The sequence below is a fragment of the Lissotriton helveticus genome, chromosome 1_1 (genome assembly GCF_964261635.1).
Source record: "Lissotriton helveticus chromosome 1_1, aLisHel1.1, whole genome shotgun sequence".
Taxonomy (NCBI): Eukaryota; Metazoa; Chordata; class Amphibia; order Caudata; family Salamandridae; genus Lissotriton; species Lissotriton helveticus.
Window position 1 is genome coordinate 1,655,188,848 of NC_136057.1, and position 27,021 is coordinate 1,655,215,868.

At 45.3% G+C, this 27,021-nt stretch overlaps 1 protein-coding gene across 1 annotated transcript in view; it reads right to left on the bottom strand.

Moving 5' to 3' along the window:
• The window catches only part of GALNT6 (polypeptide N-acetylgalactosaminyltransferase 6), a 250,105-nt gene that overhangs the window by 18,588 nt on the left and 204,496 nt on the right, over positions 1 to 27,021 (bottom strand). The window contains exons 7-8 of the mRNA XM_078688863.1: positions 13,096 to 13,296; positions 3,846 to 3,977 (exon numbers count right to left, since the gene is read on the bottom strand). Coding sequence (XP_078544989.1) covers positions 3,846 to 3,977; positions 13,096 to 13,296 — 333 coding nt within the window. The remainder of the gene's footprint in view (positions 1 to 3,845; positions 3,978 to 13,095; positions 13,297 to 27,021) is intronic.

Consider the following 27,021-nt stretch of genomic DNA (forward strand, 5'->3'; position numbering starts at 1 on the left):
GGATTCTTCCATTACTGTCTCACAACATGCCCCACTTCTAATCAGTGCAGCCCCTGTCCCCCTTGAGCCTGTTATTGCTATTGTACAACCACCTCAGGCCCCCATACCATCAGTAGTATCATCCCTTACGGCACAAGAACATGACTGTGGTCCGGTACCCCCACAAGAACATAAACGTACGGGGGTAAAGGCAAAACACAGGCTTACAAAGAAAGGTCACATTAAAAACAACAAGCCTACTTTGGACCCGGACCTGGCCGATTCAGTCGTTCCATTTGATGCAAGGGCCATGAACTACATGGCTGAATTAGTGGAGGGGATGTTTGAGTCCCGCCTAGAGCCGGCCCTTGTTGCTATTGCTAAAGATATTGTGGATACTCTTAACTCCTGTGTACACAGACTACTGGACAAATGTAAAAATCTTGATAATTTCGTTAAAGAGTATAAAGCACAAACTAATAGGACATTGGTCCAGAAGGATCGGGGGACCAGACCCAACATTCTTTCTGGGCCGTGTGTAGCTAATGAAACAGTTGTGAGTCAGATTTGTGATGACGCTGTGGGGTCTAGAGAGTCTAGAGAATCTCAGTCATTCCCTGGGGGTCAGCAGGGTATGCCCGATAAAGTACTACCTCAAGCAGGTGACATGAAGACAAGCTCACCACCGTTTCCCCCTAGCAAACCTCCCCAGAATAGGAACCACTTTTTGCACCTTCCTCCTGATGCGGCCCCTCTAGTAGCCGTCTTAACTGGAATTCCACCTTTGAGACCTGGTATGATAGAAACTGATCACGATCTATTGGCTAGGACTCAAAATTGGTGCTCTCAATTCTGTAGTGGGGGAAATGACATTCCTAAGAACATCATTTCTGCAAGACGGGCAGAATGGGTAGGTAGACGGCGTAAATGCCTATCTGGGGATTGTGTGGTTATCAATTTTAACCTCCCTAATGTTGCAAACAGACTGTTTTGGGACGGTTCTGAACTTAAAGGTACTTGTATTAGACCCTTACCACTGGGTTATTTCTATCCACCTGACATCTATCCAGTTAATCACTTGAATAGGCTGACCCTACCACCTACGTGTTTTACAGGGAAGCCTTACACATCCAAATATTCCTATCAGGCAAGACAGACTGAGCTTAGACAGGGTGGTTGGATTACAGTGCAACATAGTAAAAACCCGCCCCCAGTCAATGATTCTCTTATACCGACCACTACAGAAAATAGATTCTCAGTACTGACCGATATGGATTCTAATGATTGACTAAATAATCATGTTTCAAGTAACGGGGATAATAGACAATTACTAGACAATAAAACTTCACGAAAATTTTTAAGTTGGAATATTGCAGGTTTGCATAATAAACGAAATGACCCATCATGGATTAATTATATTCAATGCCATGACATAATAAGCCTTCCAGGAAACATGGGACCTAGAAAACGGACTTTGGAGTAAGTCACATTGCACTGATGCATGGATGCTGATATGTTGTTTAGTTTATATGCTGGATGTCGGATCATATATGTTTTCGTATGTTTTATTTTCTCTACAGTACCCCTGACGAAGGGATCATTCCCGAAATGCATTGGGACTGGAAGAAATTTTTAATTTAACACCCAATTTATCTTTCTTGTTTATGGTTAGACAGGAAATTATATGTCTAGCTCAGGGCATTGAAAAATGTCAATTTTTTGTTGATTCATAATTTGTGTAAAATCAGTTTTTGAACCTGAAAGAGTTGAATTAACACATTGTATGAAAATTAAATAAGACAGAAGCTAACACAAGTATTTTGATGATTTAATTGGGCAGAAGGAGCTCTGCCATTTAGCTGTGCGGATAGGGTCTGGTGATTTTAGCCTGTAGGTGTGACACACCCACTGACTATCTAATGTCGAGCCTGCTCTGGTGCCAAATGGGCCTCAGGACAGGGGGTTGGTGTTACCCAGGTCTGGGGGGAAGACACGGTTGCATTTCAAATATGGGAGAGGCTTTTAGGCATCTGGCCTTGAGATGCTAATCTGCTAGCCATCCTGCTGGTCGAGGTGTGAACACCATCCGCCAGAGCAGGCATTCTTTCTGACCTCAGAGCAAGGGCTCTCCTTTGCAGGGGGTCAGAAACTAGTCTGTGGTGGCACGCTGTAAGATGCCAGTGAGCCAGAAACTATGTGACTAGAGGGTTTCAGGGGGCACCTTTGAGGTACCCTCAGGGTGCATGTCATAATAAATCCAATACTGTTATCAGTACTGAATTATTAGGACAAGGTGTTTGATACCAAACACCATTACTTTCCGTGAAGCCATCATGTAGCTGGGTAACTTGTAATGCCCAGTGCCCAGTACATGTCTTGAAGATGGCTTCCTGATCACTTGCAATGTCTAGAAATGGAACTAGGCATTACAGGGACACATCTGCTCATGCAGATGCACCCTCAAATGTAATATAATGCTCCCAGCCTTAGGGCTCTAAGGTCTGCTGTAAGGGTGACTTATGTGTAGAACATGCAGTGTACATGGGCATGGCACACAGGGAAACACACAAGATGATGGACCGAATGGTGCACAATGGCACAGCATCCTAGCACAGCAAAACACACATATGGCTATGTCTGAACTGGGGTGGCTTGGTGAGCAAAATAACGATGGATTAAACCCAGATCTGTGACTGGGGGTGAATGTTTTGCCATTGTGCAACATTCCGTCCATCATCTTGTGTGTTTTGCTGTTCACCCTATGTGGGAAGGGTATGCCCAGACGTGGGTCCCGTGCTCACTAAGCCACTGGAGTCAAGCTATCCTGGCTGAAGACGGCTGATAGCCAGAAACCGGTCCTAGGATGCTTGATTCCGGTCCAGGGAAGACATGGCTTGGCAGTTCGGGCTGGACTGTTCCCATGTGGCACAGGGTCAAGACTGATTCGCATATGGCCATGTCTGAACCGGGGTGGCTTGGTGAGCAAAATAACGATGGATTAAACCCAGATCTGTGACTGGGGGTGAATGTTTTGCCATTGTGCAACATTCCGTCCATCATCTTGTGTGTTTTGCATGGCACACAGGGTGCCATGTTGTGTTTTCAGAATGGTTTGCACCACTTCACTCATCCTGTAATGGCAGTCTAAATGCAGTCTGTGTGCTGGGTCCTTTGGGTGGTACAATACATGCTTCAGCTCTTAGGGACCCTCTTTAGTACCCATGCCCTTGGTACCATTTACTAAGGACTTACATGGGTGCTAACGTCCTTTCAAATTGGGTTACAATTGAACATTTGTTTTCTTTATTGGGAAAGAACACTGGCCTGGGGCCTAGTTAGCAAGGACCCAGTGCACCACCAATCAACATCAGTACCAGTGAGCAAAACCGTGGGGGTGACTGTCGAAAAGTGGCCCTTTCCTATAAAATGTACCTAAGAGGCAGATGTGCATGATATTTAAGATTAACTTTGAGGCCTGAGTGGGCCGATTCTGTGCAGAGTGAAATTGGGGTACCTGAAGGCCCCTTATGTACAGTTTTGCATCAACAGACATGCCCACCTTTGATATCTGCTGAAACATGATGGTGATTTACGGGGTAACTAATGTAGGGAGGGGGACAGAAATACCCTAAAAGTACCAACTCTGTGTTGATGTACCCGTTGCTAACCTCCAATACTGAACAGAAAGGAACGGAAGAGAATTCTTTTTCAGGGTCATCTGGTTATTACCAAGGTGTCGTTTTTGGTAACTAGAGGCCACCTCTTCTTTGCATGGGGTAAGTCTACATTAAACAAATTCTTTCATTTACCACCATTCCTGGATAAGAATCAACAAGAGTGGCCCTCTTGCCACAGTGACTGCTTACCGCTCCATAGAAGGTTGGTGTCAGGTCTGGGATGAACATCTCTGGATAGATGTTCTGCAGGTACCAGGTGAAATTCTTGCAGTGAAGTCTCTCCTTCAGTTGGTACCGCTCAGTGAGATCACCGAAATTGTTCTAGTCAAAATCACAGAAAGAAGGAAACACATTTTTTTAAATTCAGCGAACATAGCATAACTCCTTCAAGAAATAATGAAAAATAGTTTCAACAGAAACAATCTCTGCTGCAGCGAGGTCTTACTCCAAACCCATTCTGACGGATCCATGTCAAGTCCTTTATGGAACGCCTGATATTGTTTGAAAGTTGTTGGGTTTGGGTCAAATGGTACTGGATGCCACAGTCTTGTAGTATTCCTTTTTTAATTCATCTGGTAGCGGTTTCCCTCGATATGTTTACATAGATGCCTAATGATGGCCAAACATCTAAACTTGAACCAGAATCTTCTCTAACAGTAATCTTACAGGGATGCTTCATGGACTATCGCCTTTAGTCACGTCAAAGCACCAGTCCTCTTCCACCTCTTTCATTAGCAATTCTTTGAAGCTGAGCAACAGATGAGTATCACCAATATATGACCAACAATCACCACATACAGATCCCTGAAACAGAAACATGGAGACTGCCAACTGGCATGCTTTTTCTAAGCTATGAAACTAACGAAATAAGAACAGTCAACACTTTAAAGACTACTACAATCAGTGATATAAAAGGTAGCATGGGAAGTTAAGTACATATTTACAGGGAGGAAATATTGTCTAACGGCTAAGTAGCAAACTATTGATCAAGGGGACCAGGATTCTAATCCTGGCTTCGGCACTTGAATTTGTGACTCTGAGCGAAATGTGGTCTCCTAATTGTTTAAATTGTAAATTAGAGCAACTTTAAGCCTAAGTGTTCAATGTGCTGTTTACTACTGTTCAAACTATCTTTTTCACCACCTGTTTCTGCAAACTGAATTATCTACCTTTACTTGGAATACTATTTCTGTCTATATAGACAATTCAAAGAAGTAAAAAATGTGTTGGCTGTACATAGGATCACAGAAATTCTGCGGCCCAGGAGGTGCAAATTATGTGGCAGAGATGACCAAGCTGTGCAGCATAATTTGGCGTGATCTGTGGATATGTTATTTTGCTACATTGTCATTTTAATGCACATTACTACTGCGGCAGCGAAGAAACTCCTCATTAGCATCAGTGTAACACCGAAATACGTGGATCAGAAACTGAAACTAATCTTTACAGAGCTTATATCGGTGCAGCACCACGTGCTTGGCTTTTTATTTTATTTTTTTTACTTTTGAAGTGATGGAGCTAGAATCTAATTACTATTTAGACCTGCAAGTTATGGAGCTGGTGGTAGATTATGTGGCAACTGCGGTAAATCCATAATTATCTGTAAAAAAAATGTATCCTGGTTAATGTTGTTGCTTTCAGTGATAGAGAAACAAGCATTTGCAATGCAATAGGTCTTGCAATTGCGAGAGTTTGAGTTTTTGGCATTGTAAATGACAATGCCTTCTAGTTATTTGTTTTGATGGCAGTGTTACAGCCCATTGTAAAAGGGGTCACTAGGATAGTGAGAACCCAAAAAACATCTACAGTGAAAGACATAGGACTCTATGTAGGACAGTCGATCTGACGTAGGGCCTGATTTAGATTTTAGTAGATGGGTTACTCCTTCACAACGGTGACGGATATCCCATCTGTCAATATATAAATCCCATAGGATATTAAGGGGATTATATTTTGGCTGACAGGATATCAGAAACATTGGTGTCGGAGTAACATGTCCGCCGAAATCTAAATGAGGTCCTAAGATACAGATTGAAAATGAAATTATTTGTTTTCAGAAGACATGGTAAGCTGGTGAATTTCTGTATCAAAATGATTGTATGCAATTCACGAAAGATGCAATTAAAATAGGAGCCTGGTGTTTATCTCAAGGCCTGTTAACCTTTAATGTCTACGAAATGTGTTAAAGACGGTGTGCTAATTAGGAACTGCTGTGATTGAGTGCTGATCTGTCTGCTGAATCTGTATAAGGATTCCCTGTCCATGGATATGCTAATTGTGGTTAATTGTATATCTAAACCTTGGTTGGAATAGATAAACGATGGCAGCTGTTCAGCAAAGATTTGAGGAACCTGGGGGACCTGTTTCAATTATCCCCAATATTAATTGCAGAGGATTTTAATTTACGTCCCTCGCCTATAGTGGTGGATAAATTGCAAGGTGAAAAGCTGGAAGCACACAAAATACTTGAGGTGATTTTTCCAAAACGTTTGCTGTGGGGGAGGGGCACCACTGTGGTTAAAGTGCCTAATCAAGGCAGGTTTTGTCTGCTTTAAAGGAAACTTCATGCGTTATATGCAGTAGCCCACACACACATATATATATATATTTCAACAATGTTTGCCCTCGAAGAAGGAAACCTGGTCACACCTGAAAACTCAGCTAATAGCCTTTTAATTCATGGAAAAAACAAACGGGTTGCGGCACTGTCCAACATGTTTCGTTCCTCCTGGAACTTCTTCACAGGTAAGCCTCGCTCCAGGACCAATTGCACATCACTCCCCAGTTCGATGTTTTGGAGATTCATTTGCTAGCCTCCAGTGGCTTTCTTTTAAGGAATCACTTCCGTTTTAAATGAATTCTGGGACTTGTGGTTGTGCTTTGGTCCGCAGTATTTTGATTTTCAGTCCGACAATTCACATATTCATTTTGGTGTTTCACTCGGTATGTCTCTTTCTGTGATGATATTGTACGCTTACACACTTTCTCAGACTTTTTGATCAAATTACTGCCAGTAATTTACCCTCCAGTGGGTGGAGCGTGATAGTGTTTTTCGGTGTTGGTTTTTCCGTGTTGACTGAATTCGGGCAGTGAGTTTTCACGGGTCAGCTTACGTTTGAAGCCGATTCCAGAACCAATACCGAGGTGTGGTCCCCGGCGGCGCCAATCTCCCTTTTCGGTTTTCCGAGTCAGTAAAATGGTTCAGGGCGGGAGATCCACGGCGCTCTTGTGGTGGCGTTTGACCTTCGGCAGAACCACGCCGATATTTATTTCAACAATGTTTGCCCTCGAAGAAGGAAACCTGGTCACACCTGAAAACTCAGCTAATAGCCTTTTAATTCATGGAAAAAACAAACGGGTTGCGGCACTGTCCAACATGTTTCGTTCCTCCTGGAACTTCTTCACAGGTAAGCCTCGCTCCAGGACCAGGATGTACATATATATATATATGAATGATAGCCATTTAATTCCCAATAGACCAGATATTTAACCAAGCATGGTTCCTTGAAAAGTCCAAGTCTTTTAGAGTGATGGAAATTATTAGGAGCGAACCGAGGGCACACAATGCCACACAAAGGCAAACTGTAATCCCTCTAGAAATTCCCTTCCCCAAACACAGGACAATGAGAATTGGCGAAAAGTATATGGTATTAGTGACACAATATCAATCCTTTAATGGATCTGTTATGAAGGAGGGAGGCCCCGAGGATTTGTTTAAGTGGTATGAACAGACTATTGCAGAGGTGGTGGATTGCCTGACACCTTTGATTGTGAAGAGTAATGCTTCAACCACCAGGAAGTAAGTCCCACTTCGTAAAAATTGCTTGTCCCTGGCCGTACTGATAATACAACAGTAATAAGTACATCACTGTGTAAAGCAGGCAAAGTACAGTAGAGTGGGACACTAATTTCCATTAAAGGCTGAAGACCTCTGTTACACCCTAAGCGTGCCCGGCCTTTTGGTGTCATGCAACAGTGTGCTGGAACCTGCAATGTTCCAGGCAGGACATTAAAACAGCAACGTTCAGACTATACAAATACCATTGTATACATTTGTATACTTTGAACAAAGATTTTGGACAAGCATAACTTAAAAAAATTAATTCAGAATCTCGACTCATTCTCTAATTTAAAAAACACGTTTTTAAAAAATGGATTCGATCCATGAATTGTCAAAGACGGCACTAGTATTAGGAACTTGAGTTTCACAGCTCAGCAGCTGCTGCAAGTGAAGACGCCTCTGGTACCTGTCTTTCTGCGGTTAAACAAATTAGGTAATAACTAAGTATGATAAAAGTTGTAGAGAAGCCGCTGGTTTCGTAAGATATAATGTCTAGGACTAGGTAAACCAATGAACAAGTCAAAATGTATCAAAACCAACCCCACAGCAGGGCGTCCGGTCCCCTGCGCTCACTTGTGATCCTGCTCAGTAATTTAACTATTTAATAAACTAACAGGGGTGGGGGCTCCTGTGTGTCTGCTTGGGTGTGATTGACACCTTGTGGGGCAAGTATCCCCGCGCCATTTGGGGCAGCACGCGCTCAGAGGCTGTGTTTACCTTGAAGCCTCTGAGCCTGTGTGTGTGTCTGGGGGCAGCAGGGTCAGAGCCACAGATATAAAGAGGCCAGCGCGGGCCTGAAAGGGTTAGAGCAACCCCGGACACACTCGGCACGGCGTGGACGGCCCATAACATTTTAAACAAGCTAGATTAAACAGTGAAATATTTGAGTTTAGCACGCACTATCTCAAACAAGAAAACACAGAGGGCGGGAGGAGGGAGCGCGGCAGCGAGGCGAACGTGTGCTGCTGCGCATGCTAGCCACCATGGGTAATGGGCGTTTCAAAGGCCTAATCGTGTGCCGTTTTTTTTTTCTTCAAAGCACGCGCAAGCCAATGCCAGACGGGGAAAGCAAAACCACACGCACGAGCGTGTGGGTAGCTTTCTAAATTCCGTACAAGAGGTCTCGCGCTGCGCGAGCAGGGCTGCGCACTGCAACGCTAGGCGCAAGACCTAAAAAGCAATGCTTAAAAAAAAAGTAAAATACCAATAGTAACCATATGGCTAATTGTACAAGCTAATTGTTGAAAGCCACTGCAGACCTTATTAATGGGGGCACAAGCTAGTTCCCCTTAAGCTGTTGCTTTGCTGCTGATGTGAACACCATTTTCTTAGCAGGACATCTGTTAAAATGGAATGTGTTTTAACCAGACATGGTTGCTCACCAAATACTAATTTTCCAGTAAAGGTCAAGGGAGAAAAATCAGAACATTGTCTTCTTTCTCTTCGGCAATTCACAGATTAAAATTGAAATGGGACTTAATCTTGAAACTAGAATGGAAAGAATAACAACATTTAGACCGTTGGATTTAGCAGAGGTGATAGAAAGCAGCTTCTGAATGCCCAAAAATTGTTTGGAGCAGATGGAATCTTGTGCAGCACAGGTTTGCCTGGAATCGTCCAATCGCTTTCATAAACAAACTGCCCATTTTGGCGAGTCTCCGATTTAGAGTAGGAAAGTAGGTGTTCTAGCCATTATTGACATTCTATAAAGTTGGACACAAGACTTGCCTATTGCGCGGCCTTCATAAAAGGTTTTTGGCTGTATGGTTTGGCCTCCTACTGGTGGAGTGTTAGAAATGGGATCCCTGGCTGGCCAGGGCTTGCACCAAAGTCAGTCAGAGACCACCACTTCCACGTCAGGGCAAGGGAGTTACACGCCAAGATAACCCCTGCTCACCCCCTTGGTAACATGACTCGAGCAGTAAGGCTAAACTCAGAGGCAATGTGAGTTAAGTGTTTGCGCACGCACCCCCAGCAACAACACCCAAGGCCCACCACAAAGGAAACTCCACACAAGGTTATGTATAAAAATAGCCTTTGTATTACACCAAAACACATTAGATAAAAACACACACTTTACAATGTGCCAACGGGCACGGGCAGAATTTACAGGGGATATATGTACAGGACAGGGCCACCTGGACCACTGTCAGGAATAAGCACTTTTAGAAATAACACTTTTAGACCATAGAACATATAATCGAGTGATCTCCTCAGTAGGCCTGAGAGGGCGGTGGCGACCCGCGCGCTACAAGCGTTTGGTTGGAGCGACCAAAGTGTGGGCTCAGAGGAGGAGGGGGCAGGGTGCGGGCGGCCCAGCGAAGCGGACGCTGCTCAGAGGAGAGTGGTGCGGCTCGAGGCATGAGGGCGGCCCAGGCACAAGCTGCCGAGGTGCAGGATGCGGGCGACCCAGGCGGAGCAGAGCACGGCTTCACAAGGAGCGGTGCGGCTCTTGGCGAGGGCGGCTAGGCACGAGCTGCAGGGGAGTTAGCGAGGCACACTTCAGGCGAGGCCCCAGCGGCCCAAGGAGATCAGACAAGTCCCAGCAATTTGTCAGGGAAGGCACAATAGAGTCCACTGGTCCTGGGACTCTGGTCAGGGGGCAAGCTCAGTATCAAGCCCTTGGAGATAGTTAAACACCAAATAATCATGTAGCACACAACCAGTAAGCACTGGTAAGAGGTAAGTACCACCTACGCAACCCTAACCACCTTAGGAGAATGTCACGCAGGGAACCAGGACCTCACTAGAAACACCTGTACTAGGAGAAAACAACCACCTAAGTATCACCATACATTTAGGGGTATAGGCATGGGAACAAAACACATGATGCATAAACATACATTCAGCGGTGTAAGAACAAGGCACATGATGCATCAAAACACATTCAGAGGTGCAGCACAGGAGAACACGTGATGCATAAACAACACATTCAGAGGTGTAAGAACAAGGAACATGACGCATCAAAACACATTCAGAGGTGCAGCACAGGAGAACACATGATGCATAAACAACACATTCAGAGGTGTAAGAACAAGGCACATGACGCATCAAAACACATTCAGAGGTGCAGCACAGGAGAACACTTCGCAGAAATTACATTAGCACAGAACTTACATCAAAGTCCAGGTTGCGCCACTGCGCCAAAACCTAAACGTAGCAGCTGCCCACTACTTGCTGGGCAGCTGAGGACAGGGACAGAACAGGGCCTAAACGCTGCAGCTGGCACTAAGTGCTGCGCAGCTGGGGAGGGCCAAGGTAGAGATGAAGGAGTGCTCCTCACTCCAAAGTCTAAAGTACATGTGTCCCTAAAAGAAAGAAACCTAAACGGTGCAGCTGCCCACTACGTGCTGGGCAGCTGGAAATCAAGAACTGCGACAGGGCTCTCACTAGACCTCTGGAGGAAAGACTGCGCAAAAGGTTTGGAGCCCTCTAGGCTCTAGAAGAAACATAGGTGCATTTTGGAGCCCTCTAGGCCCGAAAATCAACTGTGCCCAGGAGCCATCTAGGCACTGAAAATAATGTGAGCCTGGGAGCACCCTGGCTCCGTAACAAAAGAAATGCCCCCATCGTTGGAGCCTCGACCGGCTCGAGAGAAATACGCCCGGAAGCCTCGTGGGCTTTAACAAATGCCCCCTTTGAGCCTCTCGGGCTCTGAACAACTCATGGGGGGGCGGGGAGCTACCTAGCTCCTTAAATAAAAATGCCCCCATCGCTGGGAGTCCCTCTCGGGGGACTCAGAATCACCAGAATGCCCCCAAGACCCTCGGGGCCCGCAAGAAATGCTACCGCCGTCGGAGTCCCACTTGGGGGCTCACACGCTCAACACTGGCACCCGGCTGCATTTACCCGGTTGCGGGCAGGATTCCTCTCCCTTGGGCCGGGGTAGCGCTCGGCGGGGCTCTCTCTCCTCATGGGAGCCCCGCCTTGACCATGCGCCTGCTTTGCCCGCTCTTCACCCGGTCCCCCATCTCGAGACCGGGACTTCGTGTGTGGAGCCTTCGGGGCTCCAAGGCAGCCAGTCTCTTCTTCCGGCCGGGCAGCCAATAGCAGCGTGGCAGCGGGCGGGACTTCCTGGAAGCAAGCGGAAGTCCCGCCCCGCTCCAGGCGCCCGTCCGCCTGACTTCCTGTTTTCGCGGCCATTTTTTTAACGCGGCTCGGGCCGCGGCGGTGATTCTCGGCCAGAAAGGAGGGGTGGGCACCCTCGGTACTAAAATAAAGCATAGAAGCGAGGTGGGCACTCACTAAGGCACCCATAAACGGGGTGGGCACCCGTGTATAAAAATATATCGAGACTCGGGCACAATGCAGGGTGGGCACATGCGAGGCACAAAAAGGAGGGGGGAATCCCCACGAGGGGGGTCCCCTTGGGAAGGGCTGCAGCGCCGCGCTGCTCAGCCCCCAAGCTTTCCCTTTCTCAGGGAGGTCAAATCAAAGCGCCCAATCCTCATAATGAGGCGCAGGAAGGCTATAACAAGCCTTGGCAACTTCCAAAAAGGACAGAATGGGTCCCAGTGGTCCGGATAAAAAGGTGGAGCACACCAGCTCCCAGAAAAGGAAATTCCTCCTGCAATTCAAGGCATCCAGGGGCTGGGCAGGGCCCAGGGAGGCAAGCCTTCCCCTGGGCCCAAGCAGCAGCACGGCCCTGGCAGATTCCAGTCAGAAACAAGAACATTTTGTAAGGGGACACAGACCCTTTTTATACAGAGTAAACCTTTGTCTTGGGTGCAGGGTGGGGGAGAAACCAGTCGCAGCTGGTTTTGGAGCACTCTTTATGTGCTCAGCCACCCTTCCTATTCACTAGGTAGGCTAGGGTCATCAGTCGCACCACAGGGGGCGGAGCCAGCATTGTGTGGGGAAAGCCCAGCCCTATTCACGTACCAGGTGCACCCCTCCCTCACATCAGCATGCTAATCTCTCCACTCACCACCGGGCAGACCCACCCAGACTCCTGGAGCCAGGCTCACCAGCCAGCTCCAGCCAATCACACGCCAGCTCCCTTACTGCACACGCACACAAATGTCTAGAAGTGGCACTTCCACACTAGACACAATCATGCAGCATACATCATTGCGCAGCATTCAATCACACGAGTCTGCACATAGCGGACTCGAGCCTGCACACCCCACGCATCAGGAACTACCAGAGACACATACATTCCCCATGCATTCCTATGGGAGGGCAGGCGCATCTCACCACACGCACGCACTTTGCCCTGGGACACAGTGGTAAAGTGCGCAAAAACCAAAAATCACTAACACCATGTCACAATTAAAAGCAAAAAGTTCAGGGGTGAACCTGCCAGAAGGGCCAAGTCCAACATGGAGGCTCAAACTTATTCACATTTTCAAAAGCTCATTATGGAAAGACTGCAAGGAAATACAAAGAGGGTGAAATACTATAAGTGGAAAATATGGAGATGGCTGGATCACTGAACTCTTGGTTGTTATTTAAAAAGGCAGACAAACTGGAATCGATTTGACAGAGAGTAGTTTAAAGAAAAATATTTGTATGTTCCAATTCTCAAATCCACTTCATTCTCAGATCTCTCCCACCGAAGCGCAGGTATCCATTTTGCCCAGGGATTGTACCGCTCACCTCTTTCACCAATTTTCCTGCCTGCTGGTTCCGCCGGTAGAAGATCTCCTTGTACCCGTCCATCCAGACCTCTGCCAGCCGCACTTGGTTTTTGGTGATGACCTGTGTGCCCTTCGGGAAGGAATGGGGACTCTTTGTGCGGAACACGTGTCCTACGACAGAGCAAGGGATGATCTCCAGCTGCCCCCCACACTGCCAGACCTAGAAAACATAAGACATTTGTCACCAGTGATGAACCTATCACAGACGGAGCACACCTAAGGAAGAAATCGTGAAAAACATCAAATACCCTTGGCAATATTGTGCACCAGGAAATGTAGCTAGCACAATATCCAGTGAAAAGGCCATATTGGTTATTGAGTCTATAATATAAATTATAATTACAGTAATTTGGTTGACTAGTATCTAAACATTTTCAATCCTCCACCACACTTTGTCAAACCTCACATTTATGACTGCATTAAAATAATAAGAGGACAATATAAAGACATTAGTTTTTATCGTCGTGATTTCAGCCCCGGGCTTCTGCCACACAGAAGTTCATAGAGCACAGACTGTACCATGATAGTGTCATCTAGTGTTTTGGATAGGAAGTTGAATTTTCTTACATGCCACCAGCCACACTCTAAATGACACTCTTCCCCACCGCCCTTCCTGCCTCTGGAACACCTCCTCACTTCACCATCTGCCCACAGAATGATTCCTCTTCTTTATAACACTATGCAGTTTTCCTCCCCGGTTGTATCCCCTAGGTAATGTGTGGCTTGGGTAAAGTACATCTCTCCGCCCCTCTCGGACGAGCAGTGGTCCTTCTGCTGTGGTCAATTGGAGTTTCTCTCCACCAACTATAGACTTGGGCTCATACACTTTATATTTTTAAACCGCACCCCAACGAGACTCTTCAAAATGGGGTTGGCCTTGGACCCCTGCTGTCTGCACTGTAATCGTGCCCCTGCTTCCTGTATCCACCTTGCATGGCAGTGCCTGAAGGTGGCATGCTTCTGGGCCGAGGTTTTTGCCACCATGCGCATTATCACTGGACACTCACTTCCCACTCACCCCTTTGGTGGGCTATTGTGGTGTGCTAAAGAGACACCCAGATCCTACCGCTGCCAGACCGCCATGTTATTCCTGCTGTCTAAATGCAGGGTCGCCATACACTGGGGTAGGAAGCCCACCCCCTCCTCCAAAGCAGTGTTGACCGATGTAGCGTATTGCCAGGAATAATTGTCTCACTTATGCCTTTGCGCTCCCTAACCCGGGATACCTGGGAACCATTTGCCTCTTTTCTCCACCACAGGGAATCTAGTTCACCTGCGAAGGAAGCAGCTGAAGAGGGGGCTCAGCCAGTAGGGGACGGGTGAATGTCGATCACCCTATTGCATTGTTTATTGAACTGCAATGTGATACTTTTCAGCCGCTAAGGCCTCTTGTCCAGTGTTTCCATATGCAATTTCAATATTCCTCCTACACTCTGCTTGTAATCCTTACTTTGTGCCTATAACACTCTAGCTCCGTCACTCCGGGTCGGTGATACCAAAAATGCCTTACTGGTCATTTGTGCGGCTTAATATGTACCTCTTCATGTCCTGGATTGTGTGTGGAACCGTGGCTTGTTCCCGGATTGTTGTCCCTGTCCTGTCGCCCTTCCGGCCCTTAACTCCCACTCCTTTATCCTGCTTTCTCCCAGTAATGTTGTATTGTTATTTTGACAAATGCCAATAAAAACTATTTTTAAATAAAGAAGTGTCTTTCTAGCATAATTGCTTCCGGTTCCAATAAGGCGGCACATGACAAGCATTGGCAAAGACAATAGAAATGGCCATTGCAAGATTACGGTTTATTTTGTTTGTGCAAAACATATTCAATAAGCAATATAAGTGTACAAGTATCAAAAAAAATGCTGCCTTCTAAAGGTGATGTGCGTATGCTCAAATAAAGAAATAAGGGGAAAATTATTTGAAAAAAATAAATGTAAAAAGCCATGAATGAAAGCAGAGATAAAGATGAGCGTACCAACCCAGACACTGAAGTGGACTACATTGTAGCAGATGTTTACAAGCAAAATACCATCACTCACAGTGAAGCGAGCGGACCCATTACCCCATGATGTAAGCGGTGGTGGGTGGAAGCAAAATGTGAATGACACTAGACTAAACCAATCTATTAAAATGGATGGCTGAAAGCCCACTTATGTTACAATTTTTGTTAGTGCAGCTTTGTACAGGAATTGTGTACGTCTCTGAATTACAAATACCGAATCTGCATATGTAAAAAATGCAAACATTCTACTCCTTTGCTCCTAAACTGTCCATTTACACTTGTACTAAATAGGTCTAAAAACAGATCACGCAATAAAACGGTTGATGCAACTTAGTGGGGAAAACGGGGCGGTGGCCCTGGGGCCACAAGGTTCTTAAAGAACTCTCGATGCTTTATCTAGAATACTGGCGCGACATTATGAGGGCCCGTGACAGAGATGGGGGAGTAATGCTAGCGGGAGAGAGAAGATGGTGTTGGAGATGAAGTCAAGTCTACGTTCTTCCTTGCAGGTAGAGCGATTGATCAAGGACATCGGTGGCAGTCGTTGCCCTTCGAGATATCTAAATTAACACACTATATGGTTTATAATCCTGACCGGGTAGGCGGCCAGACTTGGAGAAATAAATGCTGAAGTTTTACCTCACCATTCATCCCTCAATTGAAACTAAGTACTGTGGCAGTTTTGTTATTTTTAAATGCAATATTAAATTTTTGGGGAAGTAATAGTTCAAGTTGAAGTCTGCACTTTCCTTACGGCCACAAACAACTCTTCTTTCCTGGCGATCTTTAGGAGAAGCGCTGTACCAATCTTTGATCAGGGCAACACACGACTGTTTTCATCAGCATCTTAGAAGTGTGTCAGGGGCGTAAGGAAAAGGGACATGCTTGTGTTATATTCTTAATATAGGTATTATACCTTGAAGTGGAGTCATGCTTTGTATGGCAGGTTCTTGCTTAGTTCTGTTGCCCTATATACTACTAAAATGCTTGCTTTTAAGTGTGGCAGTTGGGCAGTTTCCTTTACGAGCTGCACTGTGCTTGCATGTATATAATAAATCTGTTTATCTTCATGTTCGAAGAATTGTCGATATAACAGCTGTGCAGCAGCTCACTCGTAGTAGAGCCTTCGGCGTGCAGAGCAAGTTTGTCTTCCTGCTGTGTTCTTTCTCTTTTCATTATTGCTGTGTTTGTCTCCTGGTTTGTTCCTCATTTCAAGTGTGTGTCCCATTTTTCTCCTGTAATCTCTCCCTCCCTGTTTTTAGATCTTTCTGCCGATTTCTCTTATCAATATTCTGCTTTCCTTTTGTATTGCTCCTGTCCTGCATTTTCAATCTACTTTCGTGAGGTTTTCCCAACTTTTAAACGTTTTGCAGTTTTCTTCCGGTGTGGCTTTTTTTCTCTCCTCGTTTTTTAGTTCAAAACATGGTCTCTTTTTGTCTCCTCTCCTCCTGTATATTCCTCTTTACTTTCGTGCTGTTTTTCTCCACTTTTCTTCTCGTTACAATAGTATTTTCTCACATGCACTACCAGGAGAAGTGACAAATTCAGTTCCCAATACGAATAGTCCCACCTGCAGGCACTTTTATGCTCAAGGAGCAGTACGTTCGGACTCCACAACGATCACTGTACAATCCAAACATGCAGGAAAGCTCAAGGCGCAGAGGGTCACGAGTTAAATCTATCCATGTAGGGGCGGCCACATTTGTCACTGGAGGAATGAACTACGACCAGCACTGGTATTTGGCGTTCAAGAGACATTTTCAGCCAGAGGACAAAGCCCAAAGAGACATCCTAGCGAGAAGGAAGCCAGCAACTACATTTAGCCAGGGCTGGCCTCCAGCCAGTGTATGATAAAAAAAGAAACAGGAGAAAAGAAGAGACGTCCTGGCGCAGTAGGAAAAAGTGACATCCAAACAGAGCATGAATCCAAATTAAATATCCATTAAGAGAAGGGCAAAAGACATATCCTGCCTGAGTAGGAGAAATGAGGGTACAGCCAGCCAGAATAGGGATGCAGAAAAGAAATCTAGCCAGAATAGGAGGCCGGAAAACACATCCACCCAGAGTCAGAGGAAAAAAAGACATCTAGCTCAAGTTCAGGGAAGGAGGAGGCATCGAGCCATAATAGGAGTCCAGAAATGGTGTTAATTCAGATTGGGATTACTGAAGAGACCAAGCCAGAATAGAAGACAAGAAGACATATCAAGCCGGAGTAGAAAGCCAGAAGGGAAAGCGACATCCAGTCACCGTAGGAAGAAATAAAATACATTCAGTCAGTGCAAAGGCCAGATGAAACATCCAGTCAAAGTAAGAAGCCAGAACAGATGTCCAACCAAAGTAGGAGACCAGATGAGACTTTCAGCCATAGTAGGAAGCCAGAAGAAACATCCAGCCAATTTAGGATGCCAGAAAACCGATCTAGCCAGAGTAGGCGATAAGATACAGAGAATGATATACAGGAATACAGCGAGCATAAGATGGAAGCAAAGTTCTATGAATAAATCAGAATGCTAGAAGAAACATCTGTTGAGAGTATGTGACCAGAAGACATGTCCATCTAGAGCAGAGGTCTTCAATCAGGTGGGGCGTGACCCCCAGCGGGGCCGTAGAGTCTTGGGAAGGGGTCGCGCATTCCCAGTCCTCACTTCTGCCTAGAATCCAAAACATGTGCTCTAGGTTTTGGAGAATGACTACGGTCCAGGACGCTTCATTCCTTTTGTTAAAATGCTTTAGCTGAAGTTAGAGTCTCCTGTGCTTTCACATTAAGAGGTCGGGCAGACAATCCTTTGTGCCAGGGTGCCTGCTTGCTTGAATTAAATGAAAATGTGCGCTATAAGTTAATCTGCAAATTTAAAGGGTGCTTGGGAGCAGTTCTGGCTTTAATTGCCCGAATCACTCCAAGCATTGTGATGGCATAGATTTTTTGTTGTTGTTGTAGTATGAAGTTAACTGGGCTGTGAAGTGCATGCTTTGAATCGTAATTCTGTTTACACAGCTCTTAGCCCCCTGAGGAGGTGTTGATGGGACAGCTATGTATAGACTTATGGCCTGGTATTACTAAAATCTAAATTTTGATAGCTCCTAAAAAACTAACAAAATATTTTGCGGCTGATATAGGAGAGTCTTGCACTGCTGTAGCATAATTGTTTATGAAGCTCCGGCGGCACAAGCGTCTCAATCATGTCTATGAGGTGGGTCAAAGTCACCCTGCAGAGGGGTCAATTCCCGGTCCTGTTCTAGCCTCTTCTTCACCTGTTTTGGCTAAAAACAGGGGCAACCCACCAGATGAGGGATCATTGAGACAAGACTCAAGAACGGAAGCTGCCAACTCTCCCCCCCTGGACGAAATACTAAAGATATTGAGCAAGCAGCTGAGCAACCAACGTGCAGAAGCACAGGAGCACTATCTCCAACTTAGGGAGGACAATAATAAGATGCAATCCTCTCTATGCGACCTTACCACTAAAATCGGGGGGATCTCGCAGGAAACCAAGGAACTACAGCAACGGGTGGTAGAGGTGGAGGATTCAACCACTAAAATGACAGTTGTAGTGGAAAAGCATGATGACCAGCTGACTGCACTACAGTTAAAAGTCGAGGATTTGGAAAACAGACAGAGACGATCTAATCTAAGACTATTTGGTATACTGGAGAGATCTGAGGGCTCAGACCCAAGAGCGTACATTGTAGGGGTACTCCAGAAGGCCTTTCTTGACTTGGCAGACTGGGATTGGGACTCGCAAATCCAGCGGGCCCACCGTCTGCCTTTGTTTCAAAGAAATAGAGAGAATCAGTTTCCACGTCCCTTTCTAATTTATTTTGGCAACTTTCTTTTGCGCCAGTCGGTCTGGCAGAGAGCCCGCCCTAACTCTCCAATAGCTGTAGGGGAGTTCTCGTTTTTTGCACGATCAGACCTAAGCAGGGACACCATGGAAAGGAGGTGGCAGCTCCGTAAACTGATGGACCCCATTAAGTCTTGTGGAGGGCAGGTGTTCCTCCAAGAAACCCGCCCGCCTTAAGGTTATTAGAAATGGGCGGAAACATTTCTTTAATGATGCTAAGGAGGCAGAGGCTTACCTCTCTAGTATCAGCTCTAGCTAGAGCCAGATGTAAAATAACCATAACTGGCCCTAAGGGTGATGGGGGGAAAAAAAATAATAATATAAATATATAATCTTTTCAAGAGACAGGATTTAGTTTAGAGGGGTCAATAGAGGATTACCCCTCAGTATATGATAAATGCTTAATAAGCTCCATTCTTATTTAACACTTGCTTAGTATGTACAATGATGTTTGACAAGGGGGGGGGCAGGAGCCTCTCAGGGTGATCCACCACACGAGCTGCCTTTTCAACGGCAGCTTTAGCTGGAGGGTGGTTCTTCCCCGGCTGGGGAGAGAGCCAGGGGGGTGGGACCCATCTCCGCAGGTTGGGGGCTAGGGGAGCTGGGGGGAGGGAAAGAAATCACTTAAAATTTGTTTGTAGGCTGACAGGGGAGAATATAATGAAGATTCTGATAAAAACATCAAAACACTGTTTATTGAATGGGTTACTGGCTGTGTTAGTTGTTTGAGGGACCAAGACCAATTATTTGATTATTTGAAGCTGGGTTTGATTTTCCTGCTACTTTACAAATGCATGTAATAAAATGTCTAGCTTGGAACGTAGCGGGGCTGAACAGTAAAAACAAAAGATCTTTGGTGTCAGAAGAGCTAAAATTACATAATCCCCACTTCTGTTTACTGTCAGAAACTCACATTATATGGAAGGACAGAAAAATATTAAGCCAATTGGGGTATGACATTATGGTCTGCTCTACTTTTGGGAGCCCCACAAGAGGGGTAGCTATCCTCAAGGATAGACGCTTCAGGGTTGAAGTAATGCAAACTGCCCACGATAAGGACGGCAGATGGGCTATCGCACAAATTAACTATGAAAACAACAAATATGTTTTATGCGTGGTTTATGGTTCAAATTTAGATGAACCAATGATTTTCGACCAATTAAATATGAAACTTTTGGATTGGGAGGGGGAAATTATTATAATGGGGGATCTTAATTGCATCATGGACTATAAAATTGATACAACTAAGCTGAGTACTCATCAGAGGATGCATAAGACCAGGTCATCGATATTAGACTTATGCCAGAATCATATCAAAGATGCTTGGCGCCATCTACACCCAAAAACACCAGGGTATACATATTTCTCAGCGCCTCATAAACTGTGCACCAGATTGGACATGGCATTAGTTAGTGATAATCTATTGCGAACTAGCTCCATGGTCTTATGCCCTCGAATTACCTCAGACCATAACGCACTAATATTGACATTTGACACACCAAGCATTAGGACGCCCCCTAGACCATTCTCTTTTCCTAGATACTTAATCTCAGACTCAACCTATATGACGCAGCTCAAAGCCCACCTCATTGAATTTATAAATATCAAGAACTCAGCTGGATGCTGTATGGTATGGGATGCCTGCAAGGCTAGTATCAGGGGTTTCTCGCAGGCCTATGTGATCAGGCAAAACGTAGAACGAAGGAAGCACAAGGTCATGCTAATATCAAGCATAACTAAACAAGAAGAACTGCTGGCTTCAGCGCTTCAGCTAAATCTTCCAACAATAACAGAAATCAGCCTCAAACTCAGTGCGCTTAAAAACGACATAAAATCTAATTTTATCCAAAAAAGTAGCGCCAAGATTCATAAATTTAAAATTGCACAATACGAGGGGGGGGGATAAAATCAGCAAAATCCTGGCCTATAAAGTCGCCGAAGACAGAGCAGACACCCTAATCTCTAATATCCGGGGGCATGGCAACAAATTATTCAACCAGCCACAAGATATACTTGAACAATTTGCCGATTACTATAGAAATCTATATACCCCAGACAACTATGTAAACCATGATCTAATCCGAGATTATGTTGAGGAATATTCATTGAACACAGAGGACATCTTAGGCATGGGCTCACTGTCCGACGATATAACGATGGCAGAATTATATCAGGCCATCAACTTCCTGCCTACCGGGAAAGCGGCAGGAGAGGATACAATACCCCTGGAAGTATATAAAGCCTGTAAAATGGAATTAGAACAGCTAATGCTGGAAGTTATGCAATCAGTTGGGCTAAATGGAAAGGCTCCCAAATCTTGGAACAGGGCTAAACATTTTTTTTTTTTTTTTAAAGAAAGATAAGCCCAAGGAGGAGAGAGGGTCATATCGACCAATCTCCTTGATAAATACTGATGCGAAAATATTCGCAAAAATCATGGCACTCAGACTAGCTCCTATCATGCCACAAATTGTTAACCCACAACAACACGGGTTTATCTCCGGGAGAGACACTACGACACATGTAAACATGGCCATTACGGCGTTTGACGTTGCGGAGACAGAGTCCACCCCACTCGGCATGATCTTATTAGATGCTGAAAAGGCTTTTGACCGAGTGGGGTGGGACTATCTCTGGAGCGCGTTGTCTAAGATGGGTTTCGGGGGGGAACTTCCTGAAGGGCATACAGGCACTATACGATAATCCCACCGCTTGCATTAGCTACGGGGGTTTGACCTCTTCAGAATTCCCAATAAAGCGTGGTACCCGTCAGGGCTGTCCCCTCTCACCTCTTTTATTTGCCCTTTCGTTAGAACCTTTTTTGCTTGCCCTTCACTCCCAAACCTTGATTGTACCTTTTAGCTCCGGCTCACAGGAGCTGAAAATGACAGCTTACGCGGACGACATTGCCATTTATACTTCTGACATTGTTGAAGCATTGAAAGGGATCTCTACAGAGGCCGGGAAATTCGGGAAGGTGTCTGGCTATAAACTTAACCCACAGAAGACACAAATCATAGCCAACTACTCCCCTGCCGTGGTTGTCCCCGAGATCTGCAAAGACGCTACCTATTTAGGGGTCAAAATAACGGCCAAAATACAAGATATTAACAATATAAACTATAATGAACTGATCAAACGAACCATTTTACTATTAAAAAAGTGGAACAGATTGCCCCTGAATCTGATTGGAAGATTTAATCTCATAAAGATGAAGGTATTGCCAAAGTTTGTCTATATATTTCGATCCATCCCACTGGCACTAAATAATCAGTTCTTTCAACATCTAGATGGAGTTCTGACTAGCTTTATATGGGCTACAAGAAGCCGAGAAGGTCATTAAAATTGCTAAAAAATAATACAAATATGGGAGGGCTCAACTTTCCAGATTTTAAATTGTATTTCTGGTCTGCATTTTTTACACATTTGCGTTCTTTACTTCACGGAGAAAGAGCTTTATTTTTTCACTTTTTTATGTTGAAACAAGACTCACTTTTGTTTTTGCTTAGAGCTAATGACCCGAATTACTACAAGAGGGTGAGATTCAAGACTGCTAGAGACATTGTTAGGATCTGGGGCAATGTATTAACATACTGCAAAACATCTTTCTTTCATCCACAGCTTCCGTTATGGGTTAACCCAGGTCTCCCGGCTATCTTTACGGATAATATCACTCACAATTGGGCGGCACTTGGGATTAGGGTTTTGGCGGATTTGTATGGCACGCAAGGGTTCTTGGAATTTAATACGCTCAAACGAATATATGACTTACCGGAAGCCACAAGGTATAAACATCTACAGATACACGATTATTTGATTAATAAAAAAAGATTCAAAATGTTGCTGAATGCGATGTATGGACCTGCTTATACTCAAACAAGAACAAATCAGTTATAAGCGAGGCATACCAATCACTCAGTAACTTTAAAGTGAATGATGGTGTTAAACTAGCCGCGAAGTGGGGCACTCAATTGGGTTTAAATATTACTCCGAAACAAATCGAGCATTCTCTGTCTAATATCAACAAACTAGTAGGTCATCCAGCCTTAGGCTCCAACAATTCTGAACAACCTGCATGCTCTATTATACCCCTGAAAGAATCTCTAGATGGTCCCCTAACGCCGTTTATGGTCATCGCACTAAATGCCCTAAATGCTCAGCCGATGCAGCCAATTTAGTACACATGCTGTTCTCATGCCCCAAACTTAAGACCTTTTGGGGGGACATACAGAATGTTTTGAGAATAAAGAATATTATGTTACCTACCTTTACGGCTGCTTCGGTTTTACTAGACTCTTATCCCTTGTCATCTCCACAATCTGCTCTAGTTACTATACTCATGTCTTGTGCTAAACTAACCCTGGCTAGAGCCTGGATCTGTACGGAACCACCGACGGTTTGGGACTGGTGGGAACTAGCAACAGAGATACATGCCATGGAGCTAGCCCTAGCAAATCTTAGGGGAACGCGCTCACTGATTAAATTTAATAGAAACTGGGGAACCCTCCTAGAGTAAAAATCTGCTCAATGTTTTTGTTTACGAATGTGTAAAGAAATCTACCTATATTGACTGATCATGAATTTGGAATTTCCTCTATGTCTTTATATATTAATTCATTTGTTATATAACATATTTTCCTTGATGTCCTTTAATACATGTATGAATTTGTGTCTTTTTTTGTCAGCTTGCTAACAATAAAAAAAATTTTAAAAAATAAAAAGGCTTTGCATGGCCTCATAGATATGGAGTAAGACAAAACAATGCAAATCACTGTGTTGCCTTACTCTATGTCAATTAGGTGTCCCATGGGCATTGCGGTGGGTGTTCTAAGCAACACTCGTGGATTTTGATGCTGCCCCAGATTTACAAAACCATGTAAACCTGGGGAAGAGCCAAAACCATACGCCTCCCCACAGCAGGCGTAATGAAAAGAAAGGTTTTCATTTCTCCTAGTCTTTTCCTCTTTCCATGTGTGCTGAATTCTGCACATATGGAAAGAGGAAAATGCCTCACTGGATTGTTTTTGTGCACGAAGGTTCTTCTCAGTGGCGGCTGGTGACATTTAAAAATGGTGAGGAGTAACATTATTGTCGTACTGCACTGTGTACCGGGGGTTTGGGGCATTATCCCCCCTAGAACATTTTGAAAAAAGAGTGGACAAACTGTATTTTTTTAGCAAATTTGAGGAAGCAAGAAAATTATTATAATTATTATAATAACTATTGTTAGCTAGCCTTAGAGTTAGTGGACCTCCCTGAAAACATACGTTTTTATTAATTTGTTGTTCTTACAAGTTTCAGCAGCAAAAAGCCCCAGGGGATATTCAGCATCAAAAAGCAGAACATCTAAGCCTGCTTCCTAGCGAGCAATTCGCTCGTATTTGTGCATTTAGTGGGGCAGATTAACAGCGTGTGTTGTATATCCGAGTGTGGTTTTCTCTTTGGTCTACCTGCCGTAGGTGAACACCCATGATTTGAAAATCCATTAATGAATTACTAGTTGTAACGGATAGAGTAACAAATAGGCGCAAGGTCAGGCCCTGGGAACATCTTTTCTCAGCTCCCTCTGGCCAACACAGCAAGACGTATGGGAAGACAGACACTAAGGACAGAACCTGCACAGACACACACAGGCGTGCCGATTCTCAAATCCGCAAAGCTCTAATTCACCTCAGTCTTAACCCACAACACCTGCTGCTATTACATGTGGAGCTGCACTAAGATGCCACAGACAACTCAGTAAAAGAATCTCTGAACTGCACCACCCCCCGCTGTTCAGAGGCCGTAACACAGCTCTATCAATTCACCTAATTGCTCACCTAGAGCACCAGGCTATTGCAGTAAGATTTTACACCCAACTCAGTCATCGTACCTCAGTCCTGCACCCCCGAACGTTACAGTAGTAATGACCCCTCACCCCTACACGCTATGGCAGGATGCTCTAATTCAGACCTTCAAGTTTCCTGTATACACCACGAAAATGTATTATGATGCAAGAGCATACCGGCCTCCAACCAGAGCAGACACGGCTCGCTCAGAAACAAGATTTATTTTCTATGGGCTGGCTATGTAAGTCATCCATGAACTCCGTGGGCAAAACGCTCTTTGGGCAGGGGGTGGTGGGGAGGAGGTGGGGGGTGGAGGACACCTATGCAAAGCATCTCAGACTTGCAACTTAGCAGCTGTTTTAACGAAATGTCAGGTCAAGGTCTCCCTGGGAACTATCGCAGGCACTAGAGATGTTTTCATACTGACACCCTAAAAAAGTGGAGGGGAGATGAAACTCGAGGGTGAAACTTGATTGGGAGGCATCCAACCCTGCACTCTACGCGTGTGTGCAGTTTCCTCATTTAAAAACAAGCACTCCAGTATGGTTCCAACTTCCTGGTGTATCTAGAAGGAGAAGTGGGCCCTACATTCAGCACTGCCACACTCCTCGTGCCCCTGCCTGCCTGCCCGCCGACCGCGATCACCATTCACCAATGCCTCTCTTCTTGGCAATGAGTCGACACTTCAGTGTCTGTGAGTCCTGGCACAGTTGTGTCGTATCGCCACGCCGCCGCCAGTGACCGTGAAGTTTACTCGGGGTCATCACGGTGTCACTGACTCTCGGCGAGTCCCCGCCGGTCTCTGGGCTGGCACTGGCAGAGACAACAAGGATAATTTTCCGGCGCTGCGCACGGAGCCTGCCACAGGATACTTTCTCTTCTGGATTGACACTTGACAGGCCCTAATTGTATTCGTGTCCCCACTGACATATGTAACTGTGAGAAGTTAGCCTGGTATATGATGTCCACTATTCTAGTGGGCACATTGCACCAGTCTAAACGACCCTTATGATGGGGGTTGTAAAGTCACCCTTATAGACAAAGCTATCCTAGTGGTAGCATGGACAAGCAGTCTTAGGCTAAAACTTCAGAGAGCATGTGAAGCCAGCTGTCTTACCAATTATAATGAAAGGACACCACACAAGGTATATATAAAATATATATGTAGTTATTACTAACACAACCCCTCTGAACTCTTTATGAAGTCAGAGATCGAGATACAGTACAAGTTACTCAATCAGCATTCTTTAAGTTGCACAAAATACAATTCTGCCCTAGGGGCTTCACGAACCATATACCAAGTAAGTGGTATAAGAACCACTTCAGGAATAGTGAATAGGCCTAGAGCCTAGGGAATCGCTGGGGCTACACTAAACAACCAAGGGATTGGAAGTAGGAGGCCCACGGGAGACGTGTGCAGTGTCTAAACACACACGCAAGTTACCATAGAGTTATAATGGGAACGTAAAAGTTACAAAGTAGTAGATTTAGGACACTTCCGGATGGACTACGGTAAAACCCTTTTAAACTAAGACACTTCGAGAGTCAACACCCACGGGAGCATCAGAGTACTCGAGTTACCAGTCCCCAGGGAAGCCGGGTGCATAGGTATTCTTTTGTGTTGGGTTTTGTCGCTGTTTCCTATGGATAGCTGCAAGAAAGTGCTGCACAGGCGACCAGGAGAAAAGTGTCCGGGTGGATCAAGGGGTGGATCGGAGTAGTGAAGAACCTGAAAGCAGAGAGGACAGAGTCTGGGTCACAAGCCAGTGACCAGGAAGGAACCAGGCGATGTCGAGATGCAATCAGGTGAAGAGGTGAAACTTGTCTCTGCAGCCACGAGGACCAGGAGGCGTCGACGACGACCAGTAGCTGGATTCGAGCTGTCCCACGAAGGATCTTGTTGACTGTGGTGTCGGTATCCGGATTGGACCCAACAAGCCTTGGCAAACGCAATCCACGCAGGATGGGAAGATTGGCTTCAGTTCAGACCAGCAAGGTCTGGGGAGCTTCTCCTTTGCAGGGAAGCTGGAGCAAGCCCGGAGCAACCAGGCAAGCAGTGTAGTTTCACAAAGTCTTCGGAGGGCTCACTAGCCAAAGGGATAGCAACTGGAAGACGCATTGAGCTGAAATGCAGGCGCAGGCCCCACGCGACACTCTTGGAGTGTGGAGGGCTGAGCTTCGGTGCAAATGCTGCTCTGGTCTGGGGCTTCCCA